This window comes from Eretmochelys imbricata, chromosome 1 (genome assembly GCF_965152235.1).
Source record: "Eretmochelys imbricata isolate rEreImb1 chromosome 1, rEreImb1.hap1, whole genome shotgun sequence".
Lineage (NCBI taxonomy): Eukaryota > Metazoa > Chordata > Testudines > Cheloniidae > Eretmochelys > Eretmochelys imbricata.
In genome coordinates, this window is record NC_135572.1 from 355,590,142 (window position 1) to 355,608,605 (window position 18,464).

The following is an 18,464-nucleotide window of genomic DNA, read 5'->3' on the forward strand; positions in this document are numbered from 1 at the left end:
TGTTTTCAGAGAACTCTCCACAATGACTCCAAGATCTTTCTTGAATGGTAACAGCTGATTTAGACCCCATCATTTTATATGTATAGTTGGGATTATGTTTTCCAGTGTGCATTACTTTGCATTTATTAACACTGAATTTCATTTGCCATTTTGTTGCCAAGTCACCCAGTTCTGCGAGATCCTTTTGTAGCTCTTCATAGTCTGCCTGGGACTTAACTGTCTTGAGTAGTTTTGTAACATCTGCAAATTTTGCCACCTCACTGTTTACCCCTTTTTCCAGATCATTTATGAATATGATGAATAGGACTGGGCCCAATACAGACCCCTGGGGGACACCACTATTTACCTCTCTCCATTCTGAAAACTGACCATTTATTCCTACCCTTTGTTTCCTATCTTTTAACCAGTTACCAATTCATGAGAGAACCTCCCCTCTTATCCCATGACAGCTTACTTTGCTTAAGAGCCTTTGGTGAGGGACCTTGTCACAGCTAAATACGAGATTGTCTGGTTTCACCCACATTTAATGCCCCAATAACAATTATGTGAGTGAAACCAGACAATCACAACTCTCAAATGAATTCTCACAGGAAAAGGATAAAAGACAAAGACACCCTGTCACATGTGGGCAAACACTTTTCGCACAGAGATCACTACATAGCTGATCTCTCAGTCCTCATCCACAAAGGAAACCTGCACAACACCTTCAAAAGATGAGGCCGGGTGCTTAAATTCATAACTCTGCTAGACACTAAAAATCACGGACTGACCAGAGACAGTGGATTTAGGGCTTATTAGAACAATCTGTAACCCATTAACAACCCCGAACCCCCCTGCCTTCCTTCCCTCCCACGACTGGACGGGTATTAATGGGCCACTTCCCTTTGAATGGTCCCTTGGAATATGTGCTAACTACTTATGCTGAACTATCTGTTGCTCTTGTATTTAGCTGTAACCCTCTCAGTACCTTCCCAGACCAAAGAGCTCTGGATCGCTCGAAAGCTTGTCTCTCTCCCCGAGAGAAGTCGGTCTCATAACAGATATTGCATCACCTAGCTAAGGGATTGACTCCCTTGGCTCAGGGGACAGCATTTCCTGCTTTTAGCGCTGAAGGTCCCCAGACCAAACCCCGCTGAGTTGTTAGCACCCACCTCGGATCAGGAAATAGCCTCCCACGATCAGCACCAGGCCGATGGGAGCCAGGACGAAGCCAGCGCGGAACCGATAGTTCTTGTAGCCCACAAAGCAGATGCCGCTGACGGAGTCTCCGTCCACCTGGTTGGGGCAGAGTCATCAGTGTCCGTCCGTCCCCAGCCTGGAGATTGGGCTGGAAATCTCATGAGAACGGGCTGGCCAACGAGGGGCTGTGCTGTCCCTTTACCAGGCAAACGGGGTGCCCATCCAGTGATGTGGCAGCCGATGGCTCTGCCATTTGGTAGACCCAGGTTTTGTAGATGACCCTGGTGTCGGGTGCTGACTGGGGAGGGAGTGGGATGGAGATGGTGGCTGGTGTCCCCTATGGGTCAGTTCGAGCAGCCTGGGTATGGCCTTTGGGAACATAAAATCATAGAATCTCAGGGCTGGAAGGGACCTCAGGACATCATCTAGTCCAACCCCCGCTCAAAGCAGGAACACCACCAACTAAACCATCCCAGCCATGGGCTTGGAGATAAGCGTGGCCCCATGCAGTCTATCAGTGCAGGGAAGGCACGAAGTGGGGGGGGAGCCAGGAACATGGGGGGCTGGGAAATGCTGACCCTCACCTGGAACACCCAGAGGATGTTCACAGATACAGGGAGCCTACAGGAGGGCCACAGGCAGTGGGGTCAACAAATGGACGAGGAATGAGATGAGACGCTGAGCTGGGATGGTTCTCGCTCACCAATGCAGGGTTAAACTGACCACCCCAGGGCAGAGTGGCGGGACCTTCCCCCTTCCACTGAGAGGGGAGCATCCCTTAGGGTCCCGAGGGTGGGGTGGGCACAGAGGTCTCCATGCCGGGCGCCCCGTACCTGGGCGACGGCCAGGATGGCGACAGTGAGGACGAAGGGGATGGACCAGGTGACCAGGTGGAAGTAGGAGGTCTTGCCTAGCAGGGGTTGGTAGGTGGTGCCCAGTGCTTTGAAAGAGGTGTGCCAGGCGTAGGTCAGCATGACGAACCAGATCACGCCCGACATCAGCGAGTAGTAGACGATGACGAAGATGATCACGCAGGAGAGTGTCTCGTTGGAGCTGGGGAGGTGGGACGGGATAGGACTGGAGGTGGGAGGGGGTCTCTCCCCCATTCCCCACTCCACTCTGGCTTGTTCCTGACTGACAGATAGGTGCTAGCCTGGCACAGCACCCAGAGCGTGCCCATGCCCCCCGATAGAGCACCTTGCAGTCTGCAGGATCCCATCACCTTAAGGGGCTGTGAGCCAAACCCTGATCCTGTATGAGTCAGTGGGAGCTTTGCCCAGAACCCCAGACCTGTCCCCAATCCCACCAGTTCCCTGACCACATCTGCTGGGACTGCTGCCTTTCGCACTGCCCCTCCCATAGCGGGCAAAGGCACAGAGACGGGGGTGTGGGTGGGTGAGCCTGCCCTGCGGGGCGGAGGTACCTACGTCGGCTCTCCCAGCCGCATGGTGCCGTCGGCTCGGCACACGATCTCGCCGCGGGCCCCGTCCATGAACTGCGCCAGCCAGCCGATGCTGCCCACGAAGAAGCAGGCGTTGACGTAGAAGAGGATGACGGCCGGGTAACGGTTCGAGTTCTTCCAGTCGGCAACAAATGTGGCCTGGGGCAGGGACAGGAGAGAAGAGCCGGCGGATGGGCCAGGGTCTGTGGCTGTGCATCACCCATTCCTGGCTTTGCTCCGGAGCCCTACTGGTCAGCCCCGCAGCCAAGAGCGGCAAAGGCCCACGCCAGCCACCAGGAGGTGCTCTGAGCCAATGCAGATTTCACTCCTCCCCTCCGCCCCCCCAGCCGGGGATCAGCTCCCATCCGGCAGCCCCCCGGCTCGCTCCGCTCACCAGGGTGAAGAAGGTGCAGAAGATGGTGACGGAGCTGAAGGCGGCGATGTAAACGTGCATGTCGCGGTGCTCGTGCTCCGTGAAGAGGGGATTCTGGCACTGGATGCCGCAGCCCTCCACGTCCTCGTACCAGCTCTTGGGGTTGTCCGTCTGCACCAGTGGGGCCTCGCAGTGGCCTGAGCTGTTGAACTTTAGGTTCTGCACCTCGTTCTGGGGGTGGGCGGGAACGAGGGGCGGGACCAGAGAAGAAAGGAAAGGGATCGTTAGGGGTTGGAGGGACACTGTCATGAGAGGACGACCCACGCTGAGGGCTGGGAACCAGGACTCCTGAGTTCTTAGTCCAAGACCTACCACTGACAGCCTGCCTGCCTTTGGGGGAACTGCGTACCCAGCCTGCCTCAGATAGGGATTACTCCACACACCCAGGGAGGTGTGACACTGAATCCACTGGGTGAAATCTGGCCTCGCTGAAATCAACGGCAGTTTTGCCATCGATTTTCATGGGACTGGGATTCCAACCCAGAGTCTGTAAAGCCCCTCCCAGCCAAAGTCCTTCTTGGGGGACCCTGCACTAACCCAGCGTGGCGTGGAAGCATTTCAGTTCTCCCAGTGTGAGGACGGGTTCCTCTTCCTTTAGCTCTGCGAGGGGAAGGGACATGGGAGGAGGGCTGGAGAGGGGTCGACCCAGATGCTCTGAAGGGAAGGGGCCAGGGGCAGATAGCGTTGGGAATCTCCCTCCCTCCCCCTGGTCAGGGTTAGAAGAAAGCCAGTCTCGCTGCGGTTCTGTACTAGTCACAGGACGCTCGAAAACTGTCTGTCAATAACCCTCATCTTGGTCTCACTGAAGCTGTAAAAATACCGCCCCCCCCCCGCAATATTTCAATTGCCACCAAGTTTTCTAAAACTCTTCCCCTCGCGAAACACACAGGTTGGGTCTAAACCTACGCGACTATGCCACTAGAGGGAGATTTTGTATTTCCTGTCCTCAGAGCAGGGGCAGGAATACCTGGTATCTCACATTTATACAGCACCTCCTAGGGGACCTCCAAACTACTTTACAAAGATCTCCCAACCACTGCTGAAATGCGGCCTCCTCTGGTGTGGAACAGAGTAGCTCAACAGTGCTGCACAACAGCCCTTTAGGGAGGGAAATCCAGAATAACTTCCCTGAGATTCCAGGGGGGATCTAGCTGTAGACAGGAGATAACTGTCCACTTTGTTTTGATGTCCCGGGCACAAAACAACCCCTCTTGTAGCACAGCGCCCCCTAGCACCATGCAAGGGCATTAATTCAGTCCCAACTCCGAAGGAAGAGCACCCACTCCGCAGCTAACACCACTTCCTGCAGCACCAGGGTTTTGCTTAAGGGCTTCCCATCCAGATGAATTTAGAGCCTGTGAAAGGGGCTGGACTGACAGCCCTGGAACAAGAGGCCTCTGTTTATCTCCAGAGCAGGCAGAGCAACGTGTTTCAACCCTGCACAGGGAAGGGCAGTTGCTATGGTCCAGTCCGTCCATGGGACCAGAGGAACCGCTGGATGGAATCGGATCGGGGGCCAGAACTGTGGGTGGCCCTCCTGGCTATATAAAACGTCTGATCCTTTGATATTTCTGTGGACAGAGAACTTGCGGTAACTCCGGTGATGTGACCACCTGTCTCCTAGGAATTGAAATGAGACCCACCAACTTGTGGCCATTGAAGAGCCATCAAATGACTCATCGCCACAGCTAACGTTCCCCGCTCTGGCCAGGATCGGCACCCCCCACTCCTGGCTGCATGGAGGGCGCTGTTTCTGCGGCCTGGAAGAGGCACGGGGACAGGACAGCCGTGCCATCGGCTGGACACCGGGCGCAACGGCGAGGTGTAAGACGCCTGCTTACCGGGCAGCCCTCGGGAAAGCGGTCTGTGGTGCACTTGAGGAAGTCGGGCCAGCCCCGCTCCCGCTCCACGATGGTGCATGGACCCCGCGTGGCCTGGCACAAGGTCTGGCTGGGCAGCTCCACCTGGCCGTCCTCACACTTGGGCATGTACACGGCGCAGAGCAAGGGCTGAATTGCGTCCCAGCAGCGAGGGGCGTTCCGCAAACCTGGCCGAAGGAAAAAGCAGCGGTGGAAACTCGGCACGGGTGTAGCACGCTGGCTCGGCACCGCCCCCTAGTGGCTGGGCCCACTGACTACAACAGCCAACCACCTACAGCTCAAGGAGTTACTTCATTAGCTCAGCCAGGAAAGGCCTGGGTTTCTGATGCTGAAACTCCCAGTTCAATACCCGAGGGCCACCACGGTGTCTGTACACATGCCACATGTGTCTGTACATTAGGACATGTAACAGAACCAGGTAGGTCTGACATGCTCCATCCAGCGCTAGATAATGGCTCACACACCCGCAGCCCCCTGTCTCCCAGTCACAAAAAACGGGATTTACTTTTGGACCCGCTCTGTTAAATGGTACAGGGAAAAGATCAAACTCCCAGCACGCATGTCCACACAACACTCCTCCGCTCTTCCTCTATCCCCCTTCATCAACGACTAGCTCTCAGGATGGGGTGGGGGGGCTGCACACCCTGGCGCTAATAGACCCTCCGTTCCCAGATAGTTCCTGTGTCACAAATCCACCGTATGGCGAGTCCTTTGGCGATTATTTTTAACGTCACGCCGATATGTTGCCTTTTACAGCACCTTTGTGAATGATCTCCACATGCTTCACAAGGCACAGACATAGCGCACCAGTGGAAGGCAGCCACCTCTGGGGTGGAGGAGGACAGCAGTAAGGAGAAGGGCATTTTGGGCTGAGATCACCAGGGTAACCTTCCCTTCTTAGGAAAAGGGCCATGGGATGGTCAGCCCCCCCCACCCCCACCCCCAGCACAGACAGGGCTTTTGAACTGACACCTCCTGCTAAAGAGCCAGGCCCAGCTGGTTGCGTGGAGCAGGGGCGGCCAAACTGACTGACTGTCCGAGCCGTGTACGGCAACCTTCAGAAGTCTGAGAGTCGGGGTGCACCTGCTGGGGCTCGGGGCTTCAGCCCTGCTCCGGCTGAAGCCCCGAGCCCCAGCAGTCATGTCCTGTGGGGCTCAAGCCCCTAGGACCCCCCCCCGCCCTGCTGGGCAGAAGATGGAGATGAGGTGACACATGGGTGGGGTCATGCGCCGCCCCCCCCCCCCGATTTTTGCCAGGTTCACATGGTGCCACCAGGCACCCTCCCTGCACGGCAGCGGCTGGAGCCGGCGAGCCGGGAGCTGCGGCCATGGGGCGAGGCAGTGGCAAACAGCTGGGAGCTGCTGCTTTTTGCTGTTACCCCTCCCCAGGGAGCTAAAGCAGAGACCCCTCCCTGCAGGTCCCAGCTGTCTGCCACTGCCTCTCCACACGGTGCTAACACTGGGAGATGAAGGGACTAGGGGTCGCTGGGGGGGGCACGCCTGGGTGGGGGTGACTCAAGCTTTTGGGGAGGGTGAACATTTACATTGTGCTCCCCCACTCTCAGCAGGCACCAGTCGTCTCTGGCAGCAGCCCCTAGCCCCACCACTGCGCCGGAGGGCAGAAGCCCCGAGCCTCCCCCACCCATGGAGAATAGAAGGGACATGGGGGCACTGCAAGCTGCACTTTCACTGTAAAAGAGCCGCAAGAGAGTCACGAGCCCTGGTCTGGCCACGCCTGGCATAGGGGTCTGTTGATCTAGCCATGGAGGAAGACAGGCTAAGCTGACTCTGCTGGGATTTGAACCTACAGCTCCAGGGAGACAGGCAGAGCACTGAGCCGGTTATGATCGAATTCACCCTTAGTTGCCAACGAAAGCCCTACTTTAAAAAAAAAAGCAATAAACGTAGCGAGTGGTCACATGGATTCTCCTCTAGCCTGGGCCCATGCCTAGGCTGGGAGGGCAGCTTGGCCCCTGAGCGGGGACGACCCCAGGGCATTCCTCTCCCCAGGAGCAGCTCTTCAATCCTCCGGCTCCCTGTCATCTTGTGTCAGTACCATCTGCCGCACTGGGTCGGCCCACTGGGCCATCGTGTTTGAAATCCATCCTCCCTCAGTGAGCAATTACTGAATCTCCCGTGAAAGGCCGAACAAATCCCCCACCCCGCCGCAGTGATCAGAGAGCTCTTCCCCAGCAGCATTGAGGCAGCGGTGCAGAGCCTGCAGCTGCTTACGTAGTATTTGGCTTCCCGGGTACTCCAGGACACTCGGTATCATCTCCGATCGCAGGGCCGTTCCCTGCTGTCTCAATACCCACTTGCCACCCTCTGATGGGAGCAGCGGGCGTTCACTGCTAGCCTAGGCCACATCTGGGCTGGTGAGGCGGGTGGCAGATTCTGCATCTCCTTCCCGGTCTCTTGAGCTCGGTGATTGATGCCCTGAACCTCCCAACCAGCTCCGGGGGCCAGGCTGCTGAGTCATCGAGGGCAGCCCCTGCAGGGACATGTCTCCTCCTGCCCCGAAGGGTTCAGTAATGAGTGGCCTGCTTGCAAACAGGCCCTGTGATTATCCTGGGTCTGCAACCCTCCTGCTAACGGGACTTTTTGAGATCAATAAGTGAGCGGTTTGCATAGACACCGGCAAAGCAGGTGAAGCATCATAGACATGAGCTCGCTGCAAAAGCACACAGGAGTACGTTTAATACCAAAGTATCCGCAACAGTACGACATCTAAACACATGTTCCCTCAGCAGCTTCTTCTCTTTGCCTGGCCTCTCTGCAACTTTAATTAGCAGCGTCTTCCCCTTCTCTCTCTGTAGTGAAGTATTGTTCCTTATGGAGAAGGCAGTCTGGCCTAATGCTTAGAGCCCTGGTGCAGGAGTCATGACTAAGGCTCCATGTTTGTCACGGGGGTCACAGAAGCCGCAGCAGGAGTTCGGGTGTGGGGGGCTCAGGGCTGGGGTGCAGGGTGATGCTTAGGATTGGAGGAGCTCCCCAGAAGGGCGACATGAACTCCCCTCCCTCAGCACCTAGCTCCACGAGCTGCCCCCGCAGCTCCCATTGGCCGTGGTTCCCAGCCAATGGGAGCTGCAGAGCCGGGGCTTGGGGCAGCGTGGAGGCAGCACGTGGAACTAGGAGCTGGGGGTCCCCACTTCCCAGGAGATGGGTAGGGAGCCTGCTCCAGCCCACCAACTCCCCCCTTCCCAGCACCCGCAGCGCCCCCCAAGGCCGCAAGCCCCCCTCAGCACCCGCGATGCCCCCCCGGCCTGCGACTCCCTCCCCAGCACCCACAGCGCCACCCAGGCGGCCCTCCCCCCCAAGTTTTAGTCAAGGGGTATATAGTACAAGTCATGGACAGGTCACGGGCCGTGAATTTTTGTTTACTGCCCGTGACCTGTCCATGCCTTTTACCGAAAATACCCGCGACTAAAATGTAGCCTTAGTCACGAGTCCTGGGTTCGCGTCCCAGCTCCGTCATTGACGCACCGTGTGAACTCATTTAGACCAGTGGTTCTCAACTAGGGATGCATATCCACCGACTCCTCTCGATATTGGCCTCGTTTTACAGCAGGCTACATAAAAAGCAGCAGCGAAGACAGTACAAACTCAAATTTCATACAGACAAGGACTTGTTTATACGGCTGTATACACTGACATGTCAGTACAGTATTTATAGTCCCATTGATTTATTTGATAAGTCTAGGGCAGAAAGGGAGACAGTCCGTACATTTTCGGTAATAGTGGCTGTGACTCTTTTGTATTTTTAGGTCTGAATTTGTGAGCAAGTCGTTTTTAAGTGAGGAGAAACTTGGGGGTACGCAAGACAAATCGGACTCCTGAAAGGGGACAGTCGTTGGGAAAGTGGAGAACCCCTGATTTAGACCTCTTGGTTTCTCCACTCCCTCCTACACAAAGTGGGGATAATACTGCCACCCCTCAGAGATAAGGGGTAGCACCACGCCTTGGGAGCTCATTCAGTCCATAGCCTCCCTGCTGCGACTGCAACCAGGCTAGTTAGCGAGTGCCAGGGGTGACACTGGTTTGCCCTGTGGACACCTGTTCATGAAGAACATATTGCAGTTATTTCACTCAGGCCACTAAACTGCCATCCCTGTGAGGACAGCAGCCCCCTGAGCCAGCCAGTCCTCCAGAAATAGAGATCTTTGAAAGACACCACACACCGGTCATCCATGGAACTCACTGCTTCAGGACAGAGACAAATAGCAAGATTCAAAATAATAATGAGACATGCATCTCACCGAACAAAAAGTCATTAAGGCACCATTAACACTTTAACCATGTCACGCTAGCAAAGCCCTTACTTAAGAGAACTCTCGAGTTGAGAATTTAAACATAAATTAGGCAATTCTAAGTTGAAGGGATATGACCCGGTCAAATTTCACCCAAAGCTTATAGGCTTTGTAAAAAACCAACCGCAATCTCAAATGCTAAAGTTAATAAGTATTTTTTATTAAATGTAAAAATAAAATAATATAGAGACCACCTACGAGCAAAACTCCTTTTCAGCATTTGCAAAGTAACATCTTGGCGCCATCCTAGCACCCCAGAGCTTGGAAGTGAATGAAAAAGGGGGAGGTGGAAGTGAAATGGACGTGAGCAGCTGGCATAAGAGAAGCAAATTAAAATTTTAAGTCATTTCCATGTTCATTGTCTCACCTGCTGTTAGTAGAATAGGAACGGCCATTTGTTCATTACAAACATTTGGATTTTTACCCTGACCAGCATTTCAGCATCAGTTTTAACTCCACCTTTGCTGCTCCTGCCAATGTTGGTACACGGTACATACCCGACACGGCCCTGGTGTCCTCACCCATCCCCCTCTCACAGGTCTGAGTCCTTCCCAGACCCTGCTCGCTTCTGAATATGGATCAGAGACTCCCTCACAACTTCACCCAGCAGCTTATACAAGCAGAAACCCCCCAACCATCTCGCCGTGGGCCTGGAAGGTCCGTGGATTATATCACCATGTGATAAGATGGGGCTATATTCATGCATATTGGCATGGAAGCAGAGTTAGTTCCTGGAGAAGCGAGCATTTCCTGTCTGTATGTGGTGGTTGATAGGGGACATGTGGGTCTATGTACTTGAAAGTTATGCATGAAAAGAGTGTGTTGGGGGAGGGGTGGGGGGCCTGTCTCTGGCAGTGGATGGTTACAGGACAGCAGCATGGGGGCAGAGTTAAAGTTAATCTGGGAACTACAACTTCATGAACACTGCTGGCTCTGCATCCCACTAGAGTTAGATTAAGGTCCCCTTGCACTTCTAAGGATTACAAAATCTTTTGCATGAAGTCCCTGGTGTCGTTTCAGAGCAAGCGGAGCTTTTAAGGGGTCTGGGTTTCATGTGTATTTAGTGAGCGCGGTTTCTGAGCTCAGAAAGAAGCAGGTGCGGCTCCCAAGGAGCTGCAGTGTGAGACACAGACAGTCTTGTATGTGCAAGCAGGCAAAAGGCTGTACAATGGCTGAGGAGCATGCCTGCATCTGGCTGATTAACAGCCAGCGTGAACGAGCCCTGATGGGTGCTGGCCTCATGGATTCGTACACCAGAACCAGCTTTGGCAGAAGGTCTGGACATGGAGATGGAGGCTGCCTGGTGACTCGTGCAGGAGAGGGAGGAGATCCAAGGGGGAGAGGCCTGGAAGAAGGTGGGAAGAGAGATGGGCGGACAGGAGCTGAGAACAGGGACGGAGGGAGGAGAGGGTGTTGCTGCGTGGGGACTCGGAGGGGAGGCAGCCGCTGAGACAGACGGCAAAGTGAACATAGAGGACGAGGGGTGTGGCTCACGGGATGGGAGTGGAGGAGGTATCCAGGCTGGGCGCAGGGAGCTTTTCGGCAGCAACTGGGTGCGGAGGCAGAGGGGAAGGTTTAGAGGAAAGTTCAGATCAGGCGTCCTACCTGAAATGTGACAGGGGGACCTCCTGGAAGGGGATGAGAGGTGAGCGTGAGCGCAGACTGGGATGGGAAGCCACTTATTTGGGGCCGAACTGCTGAATCCTGCTGTTCGAACAAGAATGATCTGAGGTCTGGGAAACCGGCCTTACAGCGACAGGTTAGAGAAGCTCAGTCTATTTAATTCACCGAAGAGAAGGCGAAGAGGTGACGAGGATGGTAGGGGGAGGAGATTTGCTAGCAGAGGGCTCGGCTGTCTAGCCGGCCTTGATTCTGCAGCCTGCATTAACCATGCACTGGCCACAGAAACGCTTAGGCTCTTCTATTTACTGTCTGTGCTAAATGAGACACAAACACACTCGAGAGCTCATCTCTCAGACACCGAAAGCTGCTCTCCTCTCTCACTCCTAGCAACAAGCAGACCATGCATTCTCTGCGGAAAGGGGAGTCTGGTCCAATGGTCAAAATATGGACCTGGGTGCCAGGACTCCTGGGATCTATCCCCACCTCGAGGAGCGGACCTGGTTCCACTCCCAGCTCTGCCATGGATTCTCTGTGTGACACGCTGCCCATCACATCACCTGTCCAACAGGGATAACACTTCCCTAGCTCACCGACGTGCCTGTAACACGGGATGAGATCCTCAGTCGGAAGTCACTAGAGCAGGCCCAAGCCTTATATACACCAACGTCCGATATTGATCCTGGGGAGCGGGGTTCATCTTATAGGCTGGCCACTGGGCTGCCTCCATGCTGGAGAGATCCTTCACTCCAGCTTTCCCGCTCCTGCTCTGTTGCAGGGCCGTGGTCACAAGGCTGGGGGCACAGCCGGGGCACCCCACTAGCTCCAAGAGGAAAGAAAAAGGCAGCTCCCGGGCCACCCTGGGAAAGAGCACGTCTTCCCTCCAAGTACGGGGAGCTTTTTAGTATAATGTATGCCTGGAGTAGGAGCCCTCTGGAGAATGCCCCGGTGCACCGAGCCACCCCTTACTTCATCCGCCAGCCCAACACGCTCTGTGCGAGCCGGGGAATGCAGGGGCCCCAGCACCCCTTTGCTTCCCAACAGGGGCTCCTTTCCTCCCTCCACACAGGCTCAGAAGAGAGGACAGGGGGAACCTTCCCCTCCCAGTGGGCACCGAGGGCTGGGGAAGGGATCCTAGAACCGTTGCCAGCCAGGAGGCAGGGCTGGCTCCTTTCCAGGCAGTTGCGAATGCACCGTTTGCCTGTGCCTGTTGGAATCTGCGTCAGCTGATGCCGTAAGCCCCAATCTGCTGCAGCTGACCGACCCCTCCACAGAACGTCACAGTCCCTAGAGGATATCAAGCCTCTGAGAAAGGCTGGCATTGCTGGAAGGAGTTTTCTGTGGCAACCCCATGCGAGGTTTTCCAAAGGGCTCACCTGAGTTAGGCCAACGTGGAGGGTTTTTGAAAAGCCCAACCCGACAGCTTCTTCAAGAAGCGCAAGCTGCAGAAAACCCTGCTGCCCGCAAAGGAGTCATGAAGTCGGCTAAGGAGACTCACCCCCACTGCCCCAGTGACCAAGCTCCGGCCAACGAAACCTTTAATGCTTTTTGACAGGTTTCAGAGGAGCAGCCGTGTTAGTCTGAAGTGAGCTGTAGCCCACGAAAGCTTATGCTCAGATAAATTTGTTAGTCTCTAAGGTGCCACAAGTCCTCCTGTTCTTTTTTTTAATGCTTTTTGTATTTAGAGATTTAAAAAAAAAAAAAAATCAAATTAAGCCTATTCCCTACTTTGCATTGAAACCTAAAGACAAGTTAGAGGGGGATCCAAACAGGGCTGGGAGCGGAATGGGTCTTGCTACTTCACTAGCATTTGCAGATCACAGCAGCAAAGGAAAAAAAAAATGACCGGGGCTGTCAATGCTTCAGGCCACGAATTGAGGGAATCAGGTATAAATGTCTTCCTGTGATACAGTGTTGCTCTATAGTCACAGAGTTCAAGGCCCGAAGGGGCCATTAGATCAGCCTGCCCTCCTGTGTAACTCAGGCCACAACATTTCCCCCGATTTCCCCTGGGCTGAGCCAATCACTTGCATTTGACTTAAGCGTATCTTCCCGACAGGCCTCCCTCCAGGTCTGATCTGAAGACAGCAAGAGCTGGCGAATTCACTATTTGTTAAAGACGACGTTAGGACCCCGTATTTCCTCCCCATGGATGCCGTCATACACTGTCATCAAGTCACCTCTTGGGCTTCTTTTGGAGAAGGTAAACGGACAGAGCTCTTTCGGTCCCTCATTGTGAGGCATTTTCTCCATTTCTGCGGCTCTTCCCTGCACCCGCTGCAATTTTTCAACGTTCTTTTTCAAACGCGGAGGCTAGGCCTGGACAAGGTATTCCAGTATTTTGCCACTGACACAGGTAAAATCACCTCCTTTCTCCTATTCCCCACCCACCCTGTTTACACATTCCAGGCCCATGTTGGCCCTTTTGCAACAGGATGGCACTGGGAGCTCATTTTGAGTAGCTTGCCCACTTCCACAGTCATTGCTTTCCAGGATGCAGTCCCCCACACTGTGGCAATGTCCCATGTTCTCTGTTTCTAGGTGTAGAACTTTGCATTGGTCTGTATCAAAACACATACACAGAGGCAGGTTCTCATGCTGCATCCATCACCATGGTATTGGAGCACCAGGAATACATTGTGTGGTCCTTTTCGGCTTCCTCTAGAGCACACGGCATGCCAGACGAACCACTGGTTGACTCAGATATGGGCACCTCTACCTTCCTAGAGCTATAACTCTCCCCCCACCTCCCCGATATCATCCTCGTGTTGAGGGATAGCTGACGACAGCTCTAACAACTCAGACGAATTTGGGATACAGAGTCCAGTGGGCACATCTAAAGGAGGGTTCAATCACACCGACTAGGCTCTCCAGCCCAGAATCAGAGAACCCTAGGGTTAGACAGGACCGCAAGGGTCATCTGCTCTAACCCTCTGCCAAGAGGCAAGATAAACCACCCAAGACAGATGACAGGTTTCAGAGTAACAGCCGTGTTAGTCTGTATTCGCAAAAAGAAAAGGAGTACTTGTGGCACCTTAGAGACTAACCAATTTATTTGAGCATAAGCTTTCGTGAGCTACAGCTCACTTCATCGAGTGAACTGTAGCTCACGAAAGCTTATGCTCAAATAAATTGGTTAGTCTCTAAGGTGCCACAAGTCCTCCTCTTCTTTTTGCCAAGACAGATGGCGACCCGGTCTCTTTTCGAAAACCTCCAGTGACAGAGATTCCCCGACCTCCCCTAGGCGCCTGTTCCATGGTCCGGCTGGTCTTACAGTTAGCAAGATTTAATCTAAATCTGATTCCTGGTAGCTTTGTCTACAGGCACAGGGTCCAAAAAGGAGACTATGCTAATAACAACAGTGCAACGTGAGTTCAGGCAGAGACAATGTTCGCCACGTATGACCCTCATACACTGCAAGCCAGTTGGTGCTGTTGGTTTCCTCCATCTAGGATACATGGACCTCTTCCGTCTTTAACAAGGAGGTGCATCCTATGGACACTGCTTGCCCCGCGTCCAGTGCCTGGTCCTGTTGCATGCAGGGCTCTGTAGCTTCAATAGTATGCACATAGATACAAAAGATGTGGCCAGTTCCAGTGCGCTCCAGCTAATGCAAATTAGATTTGGTGCATGGGATCCTAGCAGATTGCTCGTGCAAGTGTCGGCTGGGGAAAGGTTGGCTGCCCCCACGCCTCAGGGTGTGCTGATGAATGCTCGGAACAAAAGGGGCGCCCCAGACCACCGGGGCAGCAAAAGCTCATTTCGTTTGGTGTGCCCTGATCTTATCACGGTGAAACCCGCCAGACGCACTCGGGGAGTGAAGTTCTCCATTCAGCCACCCCCCGGGCACAGCCACAGCAACAGCACCGTTCACAGCCCCAAACTAGTACGTCCGACTCCTGACACCCGCCCCAGGAGGCTTTCACGGCCCACGCTCTTGGGAGTTCTAACGAGGGGGCCAACCCTGGTTTTGTTTCCTAGGAGTTAGGCTGAGACTACCATCTCATCGCAGGTGGTGACTTACAGCTCCTCCTGACACAGGCCGGGTCAGAACGGGCATACTAGAGATCAAGGAAAGAGACAACGGCTCATTACCAGTCTCCTAAGCCAGTGACTCTCACCCTTTCCAGATGACTGTCCCCCTTTCAGGAGTCTGATTTGTCTTGCGCACACTTGCTTCCACCTCACTTAAAAACGACCTGGCTACAAAATCAGACAAAAATACAAGGGTCCCAGCACACTATTACTGACAAATTGCTGACTTTCTCATTGACCACATAACTACAATAAGTCAATTGGACTGTAAATACTGTACTTACATGTCCGTGTCTACTATATAGAGCAGTCTAAACCAGTCATTGTCTGTATGAAATTTTAGTTGGTACTGACTTCACTAATGCTTTTGATGCTGCCTGTTGGAAAGCTAGGCCAATATCTAGATAAGTCAATGTAACCCCTGGAAGACCTTTGCGTACCCCAAGGGGTACGTGTCCCGCTGGTTGAGAACCACTGTCCTAAGCCACCCAATTCCCCCAGCTCCCTCATTTGCACCTGACCAATTCCCTCCCCATCTTTCCACCCTCAGCCTCCAGGGCAGGGCCTTGGAGCGGAGCCCCTGGAGCAGCTCCGGAGCAGTGGAGCTGCAGGTTTTTGGCTGGAGCTGGAGCGGAGCCGGAGCCCAGCTCCAAAGCCCTGCTCCAGGGACAGCGGCCTTCGGAGGGTTCCCCCTCTGGGGCTGGGAATCAGCTGCTGCTGCTGCGATCAGGATTCATTGAAGCCCCGGAGAAGTGGCTCTATGGAATTGCCCCTGGTAACCACTGGCTCCTACCTCTTTAGATTACAGACAACAATGGAAGGCTGGTCCTGGCCCTCCTGGCTGCATGGAAGAGCAACAGATTTACTGGGGAGAAGCAAAGCAACCCCCCGTTCTGCCTGCGGATCAGCTGTGAAACTGCCCAGTCCTGAGGGCAGGCAAGCCGCAGGAAAACACCCAGACCCTGGCTGGAGAGCGCAAAGAACCAACTTTCCCCTTTGCACTTCCAAGTGCAGACCTGCTCAGGGAAGCCACCAGTGGGAATTACCAGTTGCTTTCCTGGCCACCTCTGCACATCCGAGCGCTGCACCCAGCGTGCCATCCGCTGTCCCACATAGCTGGGCACCGTATGAACCTAGGGTCACCGTAGGGCTGGTGTGACGACACATTGCACGCTGTCGGTGGGGCCTGAACCCTGGACCATCAGTACCAAAAGTACAGACCGGTGACGCTTGAGCTAAAGGAATCTCTCTGCCAGCTGGCAGCAGTAGAAGGCTCTTACCACTAAGGTAGGCCCAGCCGCTTTAAGCTGGTGCATTACAGCCAAGGGAATAAAGGGAGCCCAGGATGCATCTGTAAGAACTACATTCCCCTCTGACCTGCCCCCCAATTCCCCAAGCCCCCCGTGAGCTTGGCTTCTTCTCTCCCCATTGCCACCTGCGCTCACCCACCCACTGCCCAAGTGATCTACCCCTGTATGGTGTGCCCTGAAATACCCACTCCATTTGGACCCAATGGCCCCGTAACCCCCTGTATGGCCTGTCCCCATGCTCCTCCAGGCTCCCTTGTCCTTTGCCCTCCCTGCACTTCCCCCCAATACCTCCTGCATTTGCCCCCAGCACCCCATGATGTGCCCCTTCCTCCGATGCCCCCTGCGGGACATGCACCCTCCTCCCAGTGTCCTCTTCCTCCTGCATTTCCCCTCGGCCTCCTCTGATGTGCTCCTTCCCCCCATGTTCTCCTCATGATCTGCCCCCTCCTGCTGCATTTGCGCCCCAGTCCTACATGATATCTCCCCTTCCCCAAGCCTCCTGCATGACCTCCCCCTCCATTTGCCCCCAGCCCTTCCCCCATGCCCTGCCCCTTCCCACAGTGCTCCCTACATGACCTGCCTGCTTCCCCTGAATTTGCCCCCATGCATTTGGCCCCGTCCCCATTACCTACTCCCCTGCATTGGCCCCCAGACCCCTATGTCCTGCCCCCTCCCCCTGCGTTAACCCCCAGCTCCCCATGCCCTGCCCGTTCCCCCTGCATTGCCCCCCCATACCAGGCCCCCTCACCCTGCTTTGGCCCCCAGGCCTCATGCTCTGCCCCCCCCGCATTGGCCCTCGGCCCCCTATGCCCTGCCCCCCATATCCTATCCCCCTGCACTAGCCCCCAGCCCCCCATGCTCTGTCCCCCCTGCATTAACCCTCAGCCACCTATGCCCTGCCCCTGCATTGCCCCCTCCCCATGCCTGTCCCTCCCTCCCCTGGCCCCCCAGCCCCCCATGCCCTGCCCGCCTCCCCATGCATTAGCTCCCAGCCCCCCGCCCTCGTACCGGACCAGAGCAGCAGCTTGTCGTGCGCCTCCTCCTGGGAGCCCGAGTCGGCGGCCAGCAGCGTGGAGGTGGCGGCGTAGGGCAGCGCCGAGCCCAGGCAAACGCTGGAGCGGAGGCGCTCGCAGGGCGCCGCTCGCTTGCAGCGGTCCCGGGCGGCCGAGGCGTTGAGCTGCGCCCCGCGGCAGGCGGGCGGCCCCGGGCCCAGGCCCAGCAGCAGCAGCAGCAGCCCCCAGAGCAGGGGGCCCCGGCCCCAGCCCGCCGGGGCCATCCCCGGCCCCCCGCGCCCCCCCTCGCCCTCCCTAGGGCGAGCCGGGCCCCGGGGCCGCGGGCCACTCTGCAAACTCCCAGCCATCTTGGCCAGCCTCGCCCCGCGGCCCCCCCGCGCCCAGGATCATCCTAGCGCCCCCCCCCCCAGTATCCACCCCTCAACCTGCCCCCTTCGCTCCCGCAGCCCCGGGGGGCATTCCCGGGGCAGGCTGCCTTGCCCCCAGCACCGAGCTCCCCAAAATGTCCCGCGGGAGGGAGGGACGGGCCTTGAAAACGCGGCTCCCCCCCCTTCCCAGCCCCCGATCCTTGCGCGCACAACCCAAAAAGTTTGCAAGGGAAAAGAGGAAAGTTGGAAAACAGGCCACCCCCCCGCGGAATCCTCCACCTCCCCCTGCTAGAAACTTGTCTTGCGCCTTCTCCTTCCCTGCCTCCTTTGTTGTCCTTGCTCCTTTCTCAGGAATGCACAGGCTGGAGGGAGCCAAAAAGGGCGAGAGGGAGCGAGGGAGCGGGGCCCTCCCCCTGCTCCGCACGGAGAGCGGCAGGAGAAACGTGGGGAGCAGAAAGGCAGCCCCTCGCCTGGCTGCCTAGCAGCGGGGATCTGTCTGCAAGTAAGGGGGAGGCAGCCCCCACCCCCAAATCGGGGGCCGGTCAGCCGGCAGCAGCGCCCGGGAGAAGAGAGCTCCCCTGGGGCTCGAGCTTTTATGGCACATTTTGGGCAGGACAAAGGGACCGCACAGTGCCCCGGAGCAGGGGAGAAGTGTGTGGGGACGCGTGTGTCTTAGTCCAACTCCAGGTTGTTCCACTTCCAGGCGCTGCCCTTCGGCATCGGAGCCCGATCCCGCTCGCTGCCCTCTGCAAGGGAAGCCAGGTTCATAGGATCCTAGCCCCTGAGGGCTGGAAGAGACCGCAGGAGGTCCTCGAGTCCCCTTCTGGAAGCGCCCTGCTTTTGAAAAGGACTCGCACCCCCCGATTTGTCAAACGCGGC

General features: G+C 55.9%; 1 protein-coding gene across 1 annotated transcript in view; it reads right to left on the minus strand.

The window, feature by feature from the left end:
* The window catches only part of SMO (smoothened, frizzled class receptor), a 28,885-nt gene extending 11,321 nt beyond the window's left edge, over positions 1–17,564 (minus strand). The window contains exons 1-6 of the mRNA XM_077807923.1: positions 17,213–17,564; positions 4,895–5,100; positions 3,015–3,224; positions 2,607–2,779; positions 2,013–2,232; positions 1,152–1,275 (exon numbers count right to left, since the gene is read on the minus strand). Coding sequence (XP_077664049.1) covers positions 1,152–1,275; positions 2,013–2,232; positions 2,607–2,779; positions 3,015–3,224; positions 4,895–5,100; positions 17,213–17,564 — 1,285 coding nt within the window. The remainder of the gene's footprint in view (positions 1–1,151; positions 1,276–2,012; positions 2,233–2,606; positions 2,780–3,014; positions 3,225–4,894; positions 5,101–17,212) is intronic.
* Positions 17,565–18,464: the final 900 nt, after the last annotated feature.